The 19,230-nt window shown below is 38.2% G+C and overlaps 1 protein-coding gene across 28 annotated transcripts in view; it reads left to right on the top strand.

The window, feature by feature from the left end:
* The window catches only part of EPB41 (erythrocyte membrane protein band 4.1), a 212,491-nt gene that overhangs the window by 120,018 nt on the left and 73,243 nt on the right, over positions 1–19,230 (top strand). For all 28 annotated transcript variants that reach the window (XM_029228303.1, XM_029228294.1, XM_029228295.1 and 25 more), the window contains 4 exons: positions 4,793–4,880; positions 9,083–9,235; positions 11,605–11,702; positions 14,322–14,494. In XM_029228303.1, the coding sequence (XP_029084136.1) occupies positions 4,793–4,880; positions 9,083–9,235; positions 11,605–11,702; positions 14,322–14,494 (512 nt within the window). The remainder of the gene's footprint in view (positions 1–4,792; positions 4,881–9,082; positions 9,236–11,604; positions 11,703–14,321; positions 14,495–19,230) is intronic.

Below are 19,230 nucleotides of genomic sequence, written 5' to 3'. Positions count from 1 at the left end.
CCTTGTTGCCAACCAATCAGAGAATTGTCCATGAGCTGATCGTGCACCCTGCAGCCCCCTCCCTCACACTGCCTTTAAAACCTTTGTCTCCTAACCAGCAACTTGGAGTTCGTTTTAGGACATTAATCCACCATCTTCCCAGGTTGCTGGCCTCATGAATAAAGCAACTTTTCCCATTAAAAAAAAAAAAAAAAAAAAAAAGGCTGTCACATAACATTGGAACTCACTGAATGGCCCTATATCCTGACTCCACTTGCTCAAAATAAATACAGGGAAATTTTGTTATAACTTCTCTTTTTAATGAGCAAAAGTTAACCAGTGCCAAAACTCCCTGGTTAGGTACTTCTGTAAGTTGCAGTAATTTCAAGTAGTAAATTATTAGATGGTACTGAATAAATTCAGGACAGTACTCCTAATGGTTTAGAGCTGTCTAATCTCTTCCCAGATAGTTTGTTACTACTTTCAAGAGTTTTCAAACATTTAGGAAAAACCATAGTCTTTAAAATGTTAAGCTGAAAATAATTTAAGTTTAATTTGGGATTTAAATTTGTAAAATATATGTTTGTATTTATGCACAGGTATCTGTGGTTGGTGGGATTATGGGAGATTTTCTTCTTTTTTTTTTCTATGCTCTTAAAGATATTTTCCAAATTTTATACAATGAATTAATGATTTTTATAATCAGAAAAAGCTTCCTGAAACAATTGTGTCCTAAAGCCATTAGGTGGGATAGAGCAAGATAGTCATCCATGCTGAGAGGCAGTCTGGCTGGGGATATTGGGGCCTAAGCAGCGTGAGGAGAATGTTCATTGTGGGGGGCCAGCCTGACAGGAGAAGTCAGAGCTCAAATAGGATGAAAAGGGAGTCGTGAAGGCCTGCAGAGGGCACCCCTATGGGATGGTACCTGATACAGGTGTTGAAGCCTAAGCCAGGTGAAGAAGATGTCTATGGAAGGGGTAGCCTAACACCAGGAGTCAGAACCTGAGTGAGGTAAGGAGGACGTGTGGGGAGCAGCCTAGCATGCGGAATTCAGAGTCTAAGCCAGTGAAGAGGGCACCCACGTGGAGGAGGGGTCAGTGGCAGCAAAGAGAGATTGGTTATGTACAGGGGGTTGATCAAATGAGTCAATGTATTGTATTAAGGATAATGGGAGCCAGGTTTCTGACTGTCAGTAAAGGGAGATACAAATTAGAGTGAGAGAGAAATTAAAACGAACCCTGTGGTGTTGCATTAAAACTGGAGGTTTCAGTGTAAACTCATTGTTTCCAATAGATAGATGGATGGATAGATAGATGTTAGCTAGATAGAGATGTAAATAGGTATACACACACACACACACACACACACACACACACACACACACACACACACGCATGCATACTCACATACTCTGACTCTACGTTGTGCCAGAAGGAGATGCTCAGAAAATGATGGGAAGGGCTTCCCTGGTGGCGCAATGGTTGAGAGTCCGCCTGCCTATGCAGGGGACACGGGTTCGTGCCCCGGTCCGGGAAGATCCCACATGCCGCGGAGCGGCTGGGCCCGTGAGCCATGGCCGCTGAGCCTGCGCGTCTGTAGCCTGTGCTCCGCAACGGGAGAGGCCACAACAGTGAGAGGCCTGCATACTGCAAAAAAAAAGAAAAAAAAATGATGGGAAATGGTCAGAGGGACACAGAATCCAGCTTAGAAAGACTCCCACTAACCAAATCTGGGACGATTTAAGCACTAAAATAAATAAGGAAAATAATTGATTATATTACATTGAATAAGCTGAGAATCCCTGAGTCCATACTGATATAAATGAGTGAATAGATTAAAAGTTTGACAAGGAATAGACTATTTCCAAATACATTCCCACAGAATATTTATTAATTACAAAGAGGTAAAGAGGAATTTCATGGAAGAGAAGCCCGGCAGACATCACTGATCAAAACGAACATCTGGAAGAGACAAATTGAAATCATGTTCCCCCTGATAGGATGCAGTGAGAACACAGGGTCACTTCTGTGATATTCCTGTGGAAGATGTATAACTTATGGGGTCAATTTGTGGAGAAACATCAGACAGGCCCAAACTGAGGGGCATTCTAAAGAATAACTGGCCTATAATCTTTAGAAGTTCAAGATTAGGAAAGTCAAAGAAAGACTAAGAAACTTTTCCAGACTAAGAGGACACAAGAGAGATGAACTAAATGAAACTCCACGAGGCTAAACTGGATTCTTCTGCCATACAGAACATTTTGGAAATAACTGGGTAAACTTGAATGGGGTCTGAGGATTAGATGGCAGTAATGTATTACTGTTTATTTCCTTGTTTTCAGAGCCCTGTGGAGGTTATGTAGGAGAATGTCCTTGTTTGTAGGAATTACATACCAGAGTACTTGGGAGTGATTGGTCATCAGGTTGACAATTTGCTCTCAAATGGTTCAGGAAAAATTGTTTGTATTGTAGGTAACTTTAAAGCGTGTTTCAACATTTTTTTAGTTATATAAAAAAATGTTAAATGCAAAGCATCAGCCAAACCTCAAATATAAATATTATTTTCAACTAACAAGTAAAGTCATAGTTTTAAAGATCTCTTCTTACCACCTGCCCTTAATACAATTTTAAAGCATGCTTACTTATTAGAAAATCATTTAACTACATAGTTTGAAATTTAAATCTGTATTAAAATTGATTGACCCCGTTAATGTCCCTTAGAGTTGGAGAAGTATGGGGAAGATTTCATCATGATTGCTTCATTTAATGTCTTAAAACTTGTCTTCAAATTAAAGTGATTAAAATTATTTCCCTGGCTTCCCTGGTGGCGCAGTGGTTGAGAGTCCGCCTGCCGATGCAGGGGACACGGGTTCGTGCCCCGGTCCGGGAAGATCCCACATGCCGCAGAGCGGCTAGGCCCGTGAGCCATGGCCGCTGAGCCTGCGTGTCCGGAGCCTGTGCTGCACAACGGGAGAGGCCACAGCAGTGAGAGGCCCGCGTACTGCAAAAAAAAAAAAAAAAAATTATTTCTCTTTTATGAGTTACTTATGATGTACCACTGTACCAGAAACCTAAGGGTGCAATAATAATAAACACTTATACTTTACAAAGCAGTTTCACAAGCATTATCTCATTTTATCCTACTAGTCACATTCATTCATTCATCAAAGATTAAAAGAATCATTGCCTATACTAGTCCCAAGAAGTAGGTATTATTATGCTTCTTACTTTATGGTTAGGAGATTGAGGTCACCACTCTTAAGTGCAGGAGCTAGGATTCCAGCTGCAGTGATGTGACTTGGGTCCTGGCTAAAGCCTGCTACCTTAAACTGAGTCATAACTTGCCTATGACCGTGTAATCCCTCCACGCTTGTTTCTTCGTCAGCAAAATGAAAGTGTTGGGCTCTATAATCTTCAAGCTCCATTCCAGCTTCGAATCCTAAAATTCAAGCCATCAATAATACTAACACTAACAACAACAAAGACAAAAAAACCAAAAACCCATAAAATGGGAGTAACCTTAACTAGAAAAGTATATAATTTATATGAGGAAAAAAAAACTACAAAAATTTCCTGAGATGTTTTTAATGACTTGAATATACAGACTTGCTTATGTGTTTAATTTTCCCATTCTCCTTTTTTGTGTTCAGTTTCAGAGTCATTAATAAAGAGCATTCAGGTATGATGGTTTAGCGCTTGTGGAAGGAAGTTTTTATTCTGAGATGCTGAGTCATTAACAAATCTGCAGTTTCTTTCCTGAGATTTTTTTTTTATGGGGGGGTGTTATTCCAGGGAACCCTTTGTTCTTTTTAATGAGGATAAAGACAGATGGGTTTGGAAGAGACTTTCTCTTGTTAAATGAATAGGTCACTGCTGCTTTTTATAGCTGGAGGCTGGCAGTCTTATGGGAAATAGGCATTTACATGGTTTTTCTTTGGGGGTATGGCTGCTTTATTGTTACTATGAATTTCTGTTTGATTGGTTTGAATTGCACAGCACTACGAGTAATATTTTTTTCTTCAAAGCTGAACATAACAGCTCATGAGCACTTTTCAAAAGAGAAGAAAGTTATAAAGGAGAAGGAAAGACTGTCACAGTGAGTGTTTAGACAGTGAGGCTGATTGTTTTCAAACAAACTTAATTCATTATATGCCTAGTAATGAAGACATCTTAATAACAGAGAAAACAGCCCCATTATCTACATGCCTCTATTAACCAATTTATTTTGTTTAGGTCAGTGGGCAGGACACCATCTGTTACCAGAAATTTTCTTTTCATCAAGCCTGCCCCCATTAAGAATCCCCAGTTAAGCAACTTCAGCTGCCCTCCTGTTTAATTTCCATATTAACTCAATTCAGGGATAGGGAGAGAAAAAGGCAGCTAAGAGGATATTGTAAGTTGTACCATGCCCTCAGAGGATTTAATTTGGTCACCTCCTTGGCAGATAAATTAGTGGGAGGAGTTTACATGTGTTGGAGAAAAGGCCTAAGGAGAGGGAGGGGCAGAACTGATGGTGGATGAGGTAGCTTTAAAGAAATTGAGAAGGTTTTATTTTTTAACTTTTTTTTTCTGATAGCTTTTGGTGACTTTTGGTTTCTCCAAGGTCTCTTTTTCCAAGGCATATTTCAATTATTTAGACATAGGTAGTGATAAGAGTCCTTTTCCATACATAATAGTCTACTTTTAGGACTATGAAATATACATACATATTGGTATGTATATGTTTATATAAAGTACAAGTAATATACAAATGTTATTATTGTAAATGTTGACACTGTGACACTGAAAGTCTTTTTGTTTTTCTTCTATCAAAGGTCCATGACTCCAGCTCAGGCTGACCTGGAATTTCTTGAGAATGCCAAAAAGTTGTCTATGTATGGTGTTGACCTTCATAAAGCAAAGGTAATGGTAACTTTGGCCTTTATTAATATGCATGTATCAGACCTGTGTCATATAATATTTCTTACCAACCTTTATCTGGGGCATTACAAAACGTTCAGAGGAGATAGTAATTCTTGTTGGAATTTTAAGTCTATCAGTTGAACCAGTCAAGTGTGTTAAGTGTATCAGTTGAATTGCCCTTTTACAATTCCACCATCAGAACGAAGTTTCACACCTAAGCAACCATAAGGATCAAAAGATATAGCACCGAGAGCAAAAGAAATGATAATTTCCTAAAATGCAGATACACTTGAAAATATAGTGACAGTGAGGCATGTTTCACAGACAACATCACCTATATCAGAATCACCCGGGGTGTTTATTAAATATGCAGATTCCTGAGCTTCTCCCAGATTTACTGAATTACTTTGGAGGAGCGGCTAAGTCTCCAGATTTAATGAATATCCCAAATGATCCTCCTTCATGTTTGAATCTGAGAATCATTGGCGTAAGGTAGTGGTTCTCAAAGTGTGGTCTCTGAACCAGCGTTTAGCATCGTCTAGGAACTTGTTAGAAATGCTCATGTCAGGTCCCATCCCAGTCTCACTGAATCAGAAACTGTGTGGGTGGAGCCCAGCAGTCTGTTTTAACAAGCTCTCCAGGTGATTCTAATGCACAGGGGAGGAACCACAGTGGCTCATTTGAGAACCACTGGGTTAGGGATTTGGAAACTTGAGCTTTCATCCTAGTTCTGCCTAATACAACCTAACACAATGAATACTTAAGGGATGTCGCTTGACTTCTCTCATCTTCAGCTACTGAAACATCTGGGGAGGTTGAGGAGTTTGTGAGAGAAAGAAAGGGCTCAAGGGATGACCTGAGGTTCATTTAGAGAAATTTAACTAGGATGCATGATGGGGAATCAAAACCATGTCCAGTGAGAAACAGGCAAAGGAATAGGGCTACTTAACCCACAGAAGGGAAAGTTTAGGAAAGATATAATGTCAGTCTTCATGGATTTCAAGGATTAACTTGTGGAGTAAAGATTTTACTATGGCTCCAAGATATAACACTAGAGCCGGTAAAATGAAAACTGCAGGGAAATACTTTTCAGTCCAGTTGGACAAATTGTCTCACAGAGCTATTTCAAAGATGGGATGGGCTACCTCAGAAGGGATTGAGTCATCTATCACTAGAGATATTCCAGGTTAGGCAGAATAATCACTTGGTAGGAATTTAGAAAAGGACATTCAAACATTTGGTGGGTGATTGGACTAAAATGACCTTTCAGGTTTCTCCCAACCTGAATATCTGTATCTGAGGTTTCTTCCTTATTTACATTCTTGTAACTAATAAAATTTCATTACATGTTAGTGAGTTTTCTTAAGATGTTGCTCTGGATTGTTTTGGGCTGGGTACTGTAACTTCTGTGAATCTCAAAAGTAGATGGTAGGAAGATCAGATAAGGTCCAGAACTGAAATTGTTAGGTTTTGCTTCTCAATTTCTGCTGGAGGCTGGTGTCAATTCAGTAATTATCAGGATTACATGAGGAGTCAGGCAGCATATTTCTACAGCAAATGTTGTAAAGCAAGTTGTTTCTCCAAAACATATAGTTAAAAGAGAGATGTAGTTGTATCCACAGCCTTTAAAAACTTAAGGGGACATCTTCTGGGAAACTCTGTTACGTAGTCATCGAATTGAAGCTGAATATAATTTCTTCTTCTCTCTATTGTGCTTGTACATAACACACGTAGGCACTAATATGTTTCTTTATACTCATTTTGGGAAAAGGAGCAGTCTAGAAGCATATAACTCCAGTCTTTTATTACTTATCTAAATAAATGGTTAGCTGTAGAGATTAACTCAGGTGAAATTTATTTTCCTTGAATTATAGACATAGATGATTAATATTATATATTTAATTAAAATTTTTTCTTTAATAAAGAGGCATGCAAATATGGCTTTATTGGTAACTTACTGTTCCTTTTTGACCTGAGGATAATATTTATAACTTACTATACTTAAAAAAAAACTTACTATACTTAACATCAGTAATTATAAAAATCTGAGTTCTCTCATACTGAGTTTATAAGGAATAGAGTCAACTCCTATACTTATCATGGTCTTTGGAGGGATGACCACTTTATCATAGAAAAACAAGAATTATAGTTGTGCATGTATATTTGGTAGTATACATAGCCCTATGCCCTGGCCTCCAGGAAGTCCTGGTGATCTGCTGACTTAAACATACATGTATACGACATGCAGCTACCATAGCTACCATAGTAATTATTTGCTGACTATGATAATGATAGGTTTGAGTACTTCAGAACTGGGAGACCAAAATGCCTGCCCTAGGATTTTCATATACAGACAGGCATGGTGAAAATAAATTAGTGTCTCTTTTTGAATTATTAAGGGAAGCCTTTTTTTTTAAATTCATTTATTTATTTATTGGCTGTGTTGGGTCTTCGTTGCTGCACGCAGGCTTTCTCTAGTTGCGGCGAGCAGGGGCTCTTCTTTGTTGTGGTGCGCGGGCTTCTCATTGCAGTGGCTTCTCTTGCTGTGGAGCACGGCCTCTAGGCATGCAGGCTTCAGTAGTTGTGGTACCCAGGCTCAGTAGTTGTGGCTCGCGGGCTCTAGAGCTCAGGCTCAGTAGTTGTGGCTCGCGGGCTCTAGAGCTCAGGCTCAGTAGTTGTGGCGCACGGGCTTAGTTGCTCCGTGGTATGTGGGATCTTCCGGACCAGGGCTCGAACCCGTGTCCCCGGCATTGGCAGGCAGATTCTTAACCACTGCGCCACCAGGGAAGTCCCAGGGAAGCCTTTTTGGAGGCTGCAGAGGCTCAGTTTTATGAGAGGAGTGTTGTGAAGGTAGATGAGGTGCAAGCCGAGTGACATTTCAGAGTGGCTTTGAGGGGTGGTGATGGTGGCTGTATTACTCCTCATAGCAGTCGATTCCTTCAGTGGGTAAGATGTGTGTGTGTCCATGTTTCTTGGACAAAAGAAAAGCAGATGTTCCTTCAGTCACTAATAATGAACGAAATAATTGATAGTAATGGTTGAAGGTTTAAGCTTAGTGTATGTTGTTACTAAAATACCTTGAAATTTCCTAATTTATCAACCTACATGAATCAAGATTTTTATAAATCTGAAGCAAAGAATTTACTAATATTTGCCGTAATAAGTTATGATTAATAATGTGGGCAGGTAACAAACTCAGTGTAAACACTTACTGAACATGTTGTCAATAACAGTATTTGGAGTGATATGGCAATGATTTAGATAAGGTTTCCACCCTCAAGGACTGAATTTTAATTTTTTTCTAGTTGTTTTCCTCATTATAAAGGTGATATATTAATTATATATATATATATATATTATCCATACATAATTGTATGTGCCTAGAAAATAGGATAATCCTGGAAATTATCAAATCAGTACTGGTTACTGTTAAAGAGTGTGGGAGGAGGAGGGTAGATTTTTTTTTTAATTTTACACATTTCTGTATTGTTTGAATTTCTTACATACATGTGTTAGTTTTTTCATATTTGAATGCTTTTTAAAAGATAATACACGTTTATTGTAATTGGAATGTATAGAAAACTGAAATGAAAAATTGCTCATAATTGTACCACCTAAAGAATGCCATTATTAAAATTTTGGTGTATTCATCTTTCTTCTATGTATATTTTTTATATTGTTGGAATCAAATTATGTATGTAATTTTATCCTGCTTTATTTTGCTTAATGTTACAACATAATTATTTTCCCATTTATCTCCCAAATTCTATTTAACTGTTTTAATGGCCACACTGTATTTCACTATATGGATGAACAATAATTTAACCCTAATGCTTGGATACTTAGGTTATATCCAGTTTTTCACTCTTATAACATTCTGAACATTATCATGTGTAAAGCTTTTTCTGTGATTTGAATTATTTCCTTAGAACAGATTATAGAAATAGAATTACTGAGTCTGATTTGGACATTTTAAAGATATTTGTGGTAGGTAATAACATTGATTTTTAAGTGTAGTATAGTAACAACATTTTTACATAGACCAAATAGTCCCATGGGTTATGGTAGTTAGGTTAAACTTTATTTTTCATTGTATTCTTTGTAACTGTATTTGGTTGTTAATATCTTCAGATTGTCTAATAATAGTTGACTATGTTGAGCACTTTGCTCAAGACTGAAACGCTAACACTTTTTTTCCTCAGGACTTGGAGGGAGTGGATATCATCCTAGGTGTCTGCTCTAGTGGCCTTCTGGTTTACAAAGATAAGCTGAGAATTAACCGCTTTCCTTGGCCCAAAGTGCTGAAGATTTCTTACAAACGTAGCAGCTTTTTCATTAAGATTCGGCCTGGAGAGGTACAGAATTCGTGTTTCCCTTTCCTCCTGAATCAAACACAGACCATGTCTAAAACATCTCTTCATTCCTGTTTTCCTTGTTATGTCATCTATGTGGTCTCTCTATAGCTAACTATTTAGGTGCTGATATTTTGTTTCCTAATCAGTCCCGTGATGCTTCTTCTCTTCCTTCCTATTTGTTTTCTGGACAGTTCTCTTCATGTAGGTAAATGTATTATGGCCAAAAGTGAAATTTGGATAATAAACTTGTTCCTTGTTTACTCCAGGTAAAAGCTTGATGGAAAATATTTTTAAATTAAGTAGCATGAGACTTTTAAATTGTGGGGTTAAATTACTTATGTTTTATACTACCAGTACATATTTGTATATGTAGGTTCTAGTAGTTACTGGGAATGTGTCCTAGGGTCAAGTTCTAGATTTTTAGTAGAGTTGGATGTTCAACTTTGTACCAGATAACTCAGTTACTAGTTGGTGATCAGTTTTCAGAATATACTAATGCTGGCCAAATTTAACTTTTATATTAAAGAGCCATCATGGTATAGCAGAAAATTGTTCAAGTAGGAATTAAATTAAAAAAAAAAGTTGTAGTGCCTACTCTGCCACCTACTAAGTAAAAGACCCTGGATAAATCTAAAGTGTTCCTTACCATTCAAGGGGGATAATACCTGCTCTGTCAAGGTTGATTTGAAGATCAAATGAGATGACAGAGGTAAAAGCTCTGAACAGGAAAGCATCGTACTAATGTAAAGAGGCTTTTTTGTGTATATATCACCATCTGCTGGTGAAAAATGGCTCATGATTTGAACGTGGAAATACTGAATGTGCAGCCTTAAAATTTAGGGTAAGGATTATCATTGAAGCATTTATTTATACCATAGTTATTTACCTGTGCCTAGCAAAAGTCAAAGAATTTCAAATCCAAGAGTCATTCAGTCAATAAATATTTATTGATGGCTTTCTTTGTGTGAGACACTATTCTAGGGGCTAGGAACAGTAAATATCAATAGAAGAGTCCATCCCTCAACAATCTTTTTTCTTTTTTAACATCTTTATTGGAGTATAATTGCTTTACAATGGTGTGTTAGTTTCTGCTTTATAACAAAGTGAATCAGCTATACACATATATGTATATCCCCATATCTCCTCCCTCTTGTGTCTCCCTCCCTCCCACCCTCCCTATCCCACCCCTCTACATGGTCACAAAGCACCGAGCCTATCTCCCTGTGCTATGCGGCTGCTTCCCACTAGCTATTTTACATTTGGTAGTATATATAAGTCCATGCCACTCTCTCACCTCGTCCCAGCTTCCCCTTCCCCTTCCCTGTGTCCTCAAGTCCATTCCTCAACAGTCTTACAATTTAATGTGGGAAGGCAGAAAAAAAAAAAAATATATATATATATATATGATAATGGGAAGTCTTTGGTTTCTTTAAATGTTAACTATATAATATATACTAAAAATGCAAAATTCTTACTTAAGAAAGCAATAAAGAACAACAGTAGGATTTTGAGAAGTGTAGTATAGTATTGTGACTACAACAGATGATTCAGAAGTAGCGTGGTGTAGTGGCAACCATGAAATTCTGGTTCTGCCACTTAATAGCTGTGAGGCTAAGCAGGTGACTTCTCTGACCTCAGTTTCTTCATGTATAAAAATACAGATGATACTGTCTGATCATAGTGTTATTGGCAATAATAGGCACTAGAAGTAAATGTCAGTGTCCTTTCCATCTTATAAAGTATGCTTAAGGCAGAAAAAAAGAGGTGAGAGACTAGCAGGACAGTGTTTCCAGTAGCCCTGGCAGGATGTGGTTTACTTCAGTCAAAGAAGTATCTAGATAAACTAATGATCAATCAAAGAAAAAAAAAAGGCATTTAATAATTCAATAATCTGGTTTGAGCCACAGTCTTTAGTTCCTATTACTAAAAACGATTGCGTAATAATATTAGTTGATGGGAGGAATCATTTGCTATCCTATTCCCTGATTATTGAGTAGTCTAGTATCCTAAATGCAGACAGTAACTAAGGAAGAGCAGTGTCTGGACAATCAAAATGTGACTTAATTGTGTCTCAGAATAATATACAGTGTATATGTGTGTGTGTGTGTGTGCGTGTGTTTCTGAACAAAATAACATGTGTAAATGATATAAGATGCATTCCCTGGCTTCCTTGCTGTGGAAAAAACCACTCTCAGTGAGTAAATTTCTTTTGGTAAGTAGGAAAAAATTTCAAATGATATTTTATGTCCTTAGACTAGTAACTTTCTTTTTATTCACAATGATCTCTTCTGCAGCACCATATTTCTCTGGTCCTGTATCACTGTAGTTGAATAATACTTTATGTTCCATGTTTGCTTGTGTATTTATAGCAAGAACAGTATGAAAGTACCATCGGATTCAAACTTCCCAGTTACCGAGCAGCTAAGAAATTATGGAAAGTCTGTGTAGAGCATCACACGTTTTTCAGGTATTGTTCTCACTTAAGTATTTTTCAAGGATAAATTATTTATGCATGCTTCTATTTTAAACCTGCTATTGAAATTTCCTTCTTTGCATGGCTGGCCGTCTTTTATTTAGCTCAGGTGAGATCATCTTAAGCAAGATAAAATGAATCTAGTTCTCCTTCTTTGGCTTGAAAAACACTGTCTTAACATTCCCAGAGCACCTTTCTGTGTATGGTAGAAGGATGAGGGAAATGAGGAATAGGAACCTGTATTTACTAGAGGCTCTGTGATTGCCCTAACTGGAGCTAAAAACAGTCCTGTCAGGAAGAGGTACCCTGACTTAGCTCCACATGGAATTTCTCTAAGGAGTGCTTAACTACTCTGTGGAACTCTTATACTTAAAGATGTGAAGCTGATCGTTATCTTGGTTCTAATCAACCCCAGAAAGGGAGCACAGAGAACCATCTTTGAAGCACAGTTGTATCAGATAAACAGAAGACAGAAGAAAGTTTCATCTCCTTTGCTTTTCAAGAAGACATATAATTAACCCCTTGTGTTCATTTACCAAGCATTTTCTGTGTGCTTACCCTTTGTATAGGCACTGTACTAGGCATTGGGAATATATCACTAGATAGTTCTAGCCCCTGTCCTGATGGAACATAAAATCTAGCAGACAAATAATTACTTCTGTTGAAAGGAGAGCCAGCTAGTTGTCAGTTTGCCTTTTTAAGAAAATATCTTTATTATAGAAAATTGCATGTATAGCACAATGAAGAGAATAGTATAATGAACTCCTCTGGTCCCAAACTCCATCTTCAACAATTATCACCCCAAGGTCAATCTTGCTTCATCTATATCCCCACTCACTCCTTCCTACTACTTCTCAGATTATTTTAAAGCAAATCCCAGACTTCATGCCATGTCGTTCATAAATAAACTTGACTCTTTATGAATGGCTCTCAAGAGAGAGAACCACGATAACTTTTTCTTCTATTTGTAATTTCATATCATACTTAGCACTAAAGAACACTGGACAGAAAGACAAGTCAGGGAAAATAACATTTCAATTCTCATTTCAAATAAAACATGAGGCTACACCTTATATTCGATTAAAGAATCTTAATTATTGGCATTAAGATATTTCTTTATGTTTTCATCATTTTCTTTAAAACCAAGAAAATAGAGTTTTAAAAGAGGGTGAGGAAGAGTAAAAAGAGGTTTTTTCCCCTTTTAATTGAAGTATAGTTGATTTACAATGTTGTGTTTGTTTCAGGTGTACACCAAAGTGATTCAGTTATACATATATATGTATTATCAGATTCTTTTCCCTTATAAGTGATTACAAAATATTGAGTATAGTTCCCTGTACTATATAATAGGTCCTTGTTGGTTATCTGTTTTTTGTTTTTTTTTTTTCGGTATGTGGGCCTCTCATTGTTGTGGCCTCTCCTGTTGTGGAGCACAGGCTCTGGACGCGCAGGCTCAACGGCCATGGCTCACGGGCCTAGCCGCTCCGTGGCATGTGGGATCTTCCCGGACCAGGGCATGAACCCATGTCCCCTGCATTGGCAGGCGGACTCTTAACCACTGTGCCACCAGGGAAGCCCTGGTTATCTATTTTATATACAGCAGTGTGTATTTGTTAATCTCAAGCTCCTAATTTTCCCCTCCCCCCCAAAAAAGAGTTATTTTGAATGTTTAGTATCTATGGTATAGGTTTCAGCTGCAGCCAATGCATTTACTTGTAGGATAGCATATTTAAATCCATTGCATCAAAATAAGAGGATGTGTTAACATGTAATTCTTCATTACATAAAAGAAAGCATTTGCTGAATTAAACTACCCCAAAGAGAAAAAAACGCTCTCTTTTTGGTAGTATTTGATGTAGCAATTTATGCATTTATTCAGCAAATATTTATTGAATGCCAGATTCATGCCAGGCACTATGCCCGAAGTGAAAACACAAAATGAATAAGTCATAGTCTTTATTCTTTACCCAAAGAGAGCTCACAGTCTCATAGTGGAGACCAGCACATAAACAGATTGTTTCAATTCAGTGTAGTAAATGCCATGACAAAAGAGAGCACAGGGTACTGCTTAGAAAGAAGACGGGGTTCCTAACTGAGTTGAAAATACACCAAATATCCTATTAAATAGGATTTAATAGGCATTGAATACCAGGCATTGAGTTTGGAGTGCATTTGACAAAATTATTATTCTAGGAGAGGGGAAAAAGAGCTCTGGGCTTGAATTCTATGACTGCCCAACTTCTTAACAGCTATGACCTTAAGCAAGTAACCTTCTTTGAGGTTCAGTTTCTTTTATCTATAAAATGATGAAAATATTACAGGGGTATAGTGAAAATAGTACAGTGCTATAAAAGCATTTTGAAAACCATAAGACCCTACCTATAGAGATATAAGATTATATCATTAATATAAGCTACAAATAAATTATACATATTGTTTTGAGAAATGACAGAATGAAAATAATTATTGCTTGATTGGAAATTTGTCTTAGTAACTATAAGGAAGCTGTGAGAATTGTGAAACTTTTTAATACTTGATTTTGTCTTTAATCTCACAACCTCATTAGAGTGAGATGATGTATATAATATATGATTATCATGTTTTTCCCCCCAGACTGACATCTACAGACACCATTCCTAAAAGCAAATTTCTTGCCCTGGGATCCAAATTTCGATACAGTGGCCGAACTCAGGCTCAGACCAGGCAAGCTAGTGCTCTGATTGACAGGCCTGCCCCACACTTTGAGCGTACAGCAAGCAAACGGGCATCCCGAAGCCTTGATGGAGGTTTGTATTGAATATTAATGATTTCTTGTTATCCTAACTCTTTAGAGAGAGATAAAGGAAGAATGGTTATCAGATGTGATCGGGTACATTCAAACTAAGTACAGTTATCTATAAGAGAATCAAATTAAAGAGTCTCAGTGATAAAACGAAATGGATCTCACTAATTGTCGAATTTAGTGGAATCATCTTAAGAAAAGGAGAACAGAGGTTCAGAGAGAGTAGTAACTAGATCAAGGTCCCACTGCTGGGAAGTGGTGGATTGAACACCACTAGAATTGGAATTAGAATTCAGAATCTCTACCACAGGGTGACGCCTAATGTAGTATACTGAACTAAACCCCTCTTGAACATTTTTAAATAGTTGTTTTTCAAGTAGAAAAGAGGGAAGGGGTCTGCCTCACTAGCGCAATCACTGAAAAAGTTTAGATCATTTGTCATGTGTCAATTATAGACCAAAAAAACAATCCTATTACTGGAGTGTCCAAATTTTGTTTAAATAAAAGAGGGAGGAAATAAATAAGTTTCATAATTGTATATACTGACAGAAGATCTGTTTCAGTTTTTCTAAGTTTAGTCTCAAGGATTTGAGAGCATTAGCATTACTGAAATGAAGTAAAAAGCCACAATCAGTTCTTTTTTTTTTTTTTTGGCCCTGCCACGTGGCTTGCAGGATCTTAGTTCCCCTACCGGGGATTGAACCCGGGCGCCAGCAGTGAAAGCACCGAGTCCTAACCACTGGATCACCAGGGGATTCCCAAGCCATATTCAGTTCTTTATGCAGCTAGAAAGAGGTGGCAACTAAATAAAAGTTCAGAAGGCAGTAACCAAAATAGAGTATTGCTGATTGCAGCTCTATAGTATCTATTGTAAAAGCAAGGTGCATGTTACAGTAGTTACAGGCTTCGGTTCTGGAGTCGGACCTGGTTCCAATCTCAACCACTGCATTTATGATCTATCTTCTTGGGTGAGTTACTTACTCAGTGTCTCAGTTTTCTCATTCGTAAAATGGGTATGATGATAATATAATATTATCTCAAAGAATTTTCATGAGAAAATAAATGAGATGATATGCTTGGCACAATGGCTGGCACTTAATGTGACCCCAAAATATTAGCTGTCATTAAAATATTGTTAATATTCTGGCCGCAGCATTATTATTTTGTTTTGTATCATCCAGAACTATGCTGCCGTATTCTGGTTTGTTGCATTATGGGAGCATATATCAGAAATACCTAGCTCACTTTAAAGGGATCAGGAATGGGTCAGCCACACTTGGAAAAGAAATCACCTAAGTGGTAGAACTTTTGTGCTTCCGTACCACGAGTCATGCTTCTTTCTTTCTGATGTTTCTCTACAAGGCAGATTGTAGGCTTTGTTTATTTACTCTTCATCACAACAGTAGGAATTAAGCTCAGAGATTAAATAACTTTTCTTAAGATATGATAGCTGGTGGATTGGAGTATAGGTTGGTTTAACTCCAAAATCCATGTTCTACCAGATCCATACTTACTTACTGATTTGTTCAACTATTTTAAACTTTTGTGTGTCAGGTATTGTTCTAGTTATTGGGGATACAGCTGTGAACATACAGACATGGTTCTGCCCTCATGGGGCTTACATTCTATGGGTAGAAACAGAAACAAAATGAAACAAGTTCAGATAGTGGTAAGTGCTATAAAGAAAATAAAACAGTAATGGGATGGAGAGTGTCTGTGGATGGGGAGATTGGGGAGCTGTTTCAAATTGAGTGGTCCACTCTAAATTTAGAAGGTTCCTCTGAGGAGCTTCATTTGAACTGAAACTTGAATTATGAGAAGGAGCCAGCCATCCCCAAATCTGGGGGGATAAACATTCTTGAAAAGGGAGTAGCAAGTACAAAGACCTGTAGGTAGATGTGAGCTTGGCATGTGTCTAGATCAGTGCTGTCCCATAGAACTTGCAATGCTGATGAAAATCTTCTATTTTGTGATGTCCAGTTTGGTAGCCAGTAGCCACATGTGGCCATATGAACTTGAAATGTGACTGTGAAACTGAGGAACTCAATTTTAACTAAACCTAAATAGTCACACATGGCTAGTACAAAGATCTACTCCACTACAGGGGTAGTAAAGCAGAATCTTGGTGACGTCTGTTGCAGGATCTGGGTGAGAGATGACAACAGCTTGGACTTGAGTATTGGCATTAAAGACAGTGAAAACTGGTCAGGGATACAATTCAGAAGTAGCGCTGACAGAATTACTGGTAAATTAAGTGTTGGAGATGGTAAGGAAAAGAAAATCAAGGTTTATTCCTAGGATTGATCATTTACTACAATGGGAAAGTCTGAGAGAGGAGCAGAGTTTGGGGATGTAGGAAATCAAGACTTCTCTTTTGGACATGTTAAGTTTGAGGTATGATCACTCAGTCCTCATATCTGCCATATTCATATAAGAACCTCAGGCATCGCTTTCTTGTCCGGTAAATCACCCTACCTCCAGTTTATCTTTGTTTTGGGGAGTTATTATTATTTTACCCCCATTTTTCAGTGAGAAAACTAAGGCTGGAAAGTTTAAGCACTCTGTTCAAGATCTCACAGCTAGTAAGTTCCAAAGCTTGAACAAAAACTCACGTCTGTCTGATACCATATGGCTTCTTCCACTAAATGAAATTTCATTGTTATATAGATACTATGCCTGATGTATCTTTTCTTTCTAATAGCAAAAATAACCAACAATTCAAGGGCTAGTGAGCTTTGGTACTTTGAACAAATTAGAAATTATTTATTTATTTTCTAACGTCTTTATTGGAGTATAACTGCTTCACAATGGTGTGTTAGTTTCTGCTGTATAACAAAGTGAATCAGCTATACATATACATATATCCCCATATCTCCTCCCTCTTGCGTCTCCCTCCCGCCCTCCCTAATGCACACCTCTAGGTGGTCACACAGCACAGAGCTGATCTACCTGTGCTATGTGGCTGCTTCCCACTAGCTACCTATTTTACATTTGGTAGTGTATATATGTCCATGCTACTCTCTCACTTCCTCCCAGCTTACCCTTCCCCCTCCCCGTGTCCTCAAGTCCATTCTTTACGTCTCTGTCTTTATTCCTGTCCTACCCCTATGTTCTTCAGAACTATTTTTTTTTTTAGATACCGTATATATGTGTTAGCATACGGAATTTGTTTTTCTCTTTCTGACTTACTTCACTCTGTATGACAGACTCTAGGTCCATCCACCTCACTACAAATAACTCAATTTCATTTCTTTTTATGGCTGAGGAAAGCTTTACTTATAAAGATGCTTCTGTTACTTGTAGAAATAACATGTTGACTGTCTCTATTTTTCTAGCTGTAGAAACCTCACAGTTCAATTCAAGATTTTTTTTTTTTTTTGCGGTACGCGGGCCTCTCACTGTTGTGGCCTCTCTCGCTGCGGAGCACAGGCTCCGGACGCGCAGGCTCAGCGGCCATGGCTCACGGGCCCAGCCGCTCCGCGGCATGTGGGATCTTCCCGGACCGGGGCACGAACCCGTGTCCCCTGCATCGGCAGGCAGACTCTCAACCACTGCGCCACCAGGGAAGCCCTCAATTCAAGATTTTTAAAAACCTTGATGTCTCTGTCTAATTGACTAATATTGGCCAGTTATATTAAATTATACACTGTGTTCCCGGCGGGAAATCTCCAAAAATTTGTCTTCAAATGTTGTAGCAATGTTTGAGTTTCCAAAACTAAAGCATGTAAAACAATTCTAAAGGAAGACAGTCAGAGCTTTGGTGGCTTTACCGTTAGTATCACAGAGTTTTGGGAGCTTAGAAACAGTTTTTGTTTTTTTCTTTTTTTAAGGTTTGTGGCAACCCTTCGTGGAGCTAGTCTATTGGCGCCATTTTCCCAACAGCATTTGCTTACCTAGTGTCTGTGTCACATTTTTTTTAAAATTTAATTTAATTTATTTTTTTATACAGTAGGTCCTTATTAGTCATCAATTTTATACACATCGGTGTACACATGTCAATCCCAATTGCCGAATTCATCCCACCACGACCCCCACCCCCCCGCAGCTTTCCCCGCTTGGTGTCCATACATTTGTTCTCTATATCTGTGTCTCTATTTCTGCCCTGCAAACCGGTTCATCTGTACCATTTTTCTAGGTTCTACATATATGCATTAATATACGATATTTGTTCTTCTCCTTCTGACTTACTTCACTCTATGACAGTCTCTAGATCCATCCATGTCTCTACAAATGACCCAATTTCATTCCTTTTTGTGGCTGAGTAATATTCCATTGTATATATATACCACATCTTCTTTTTTTTTTTTTTTTTTTGGTGGTACGCGGGCCTCTCACTGTTGTGGCCTCTCCCGTTGCGGAGCACAGGCTCAGGACATGCAGGCCCAGCGGCCATGGCTCACAAGCCCAGCCGCTCCGCGGCATGTGGGATCCTCCCAGACTGGAGCACAAACCCATGTCCCTTGCATCAGCAGGTGGACTCTCAACCACTGCACCACCAGGGAAGCCCCTACCACATCTTCTTTATCCATTCGTCTGTCAATGGGAATTTAGGTTGCTTCCATGACCTGGTGATTGTAAATAGTGCTGCAATGAACATTGGGGTGCATGTGTCTTTTTGAATTATGGTTTTCTCTGGGTATATGCCCAGTAGTGGGATTTCTGGATCATATGGTAATTCTATTTTTAGTTCGTTAAGGAACCTCCATACCGTTCTCCATAGTGGCTGTATCAATTTACATT

Source organism: Monodon monoceros, unplaced genomic scaffold (genome assembly GCF_005190385.1).
Source record: "Monodon monoceros isolate NGI ecotype Baffin Bay Population unplaced genomic scaffold, NGI_Narwhal_1 Super_Scaffold_18, whole genome shotgun sequence".
NCBI lineage: Eukaryota > Metazoa > Chordata > Mammalia > Artiodactyla > Monodontidae > Monodon > Monodon monoceros.
The sequence above is the reverse complement of the archived record's forward strand: the minus strand, read 5'-3'. Positions and strand labels throughout refer to the sequence as shown.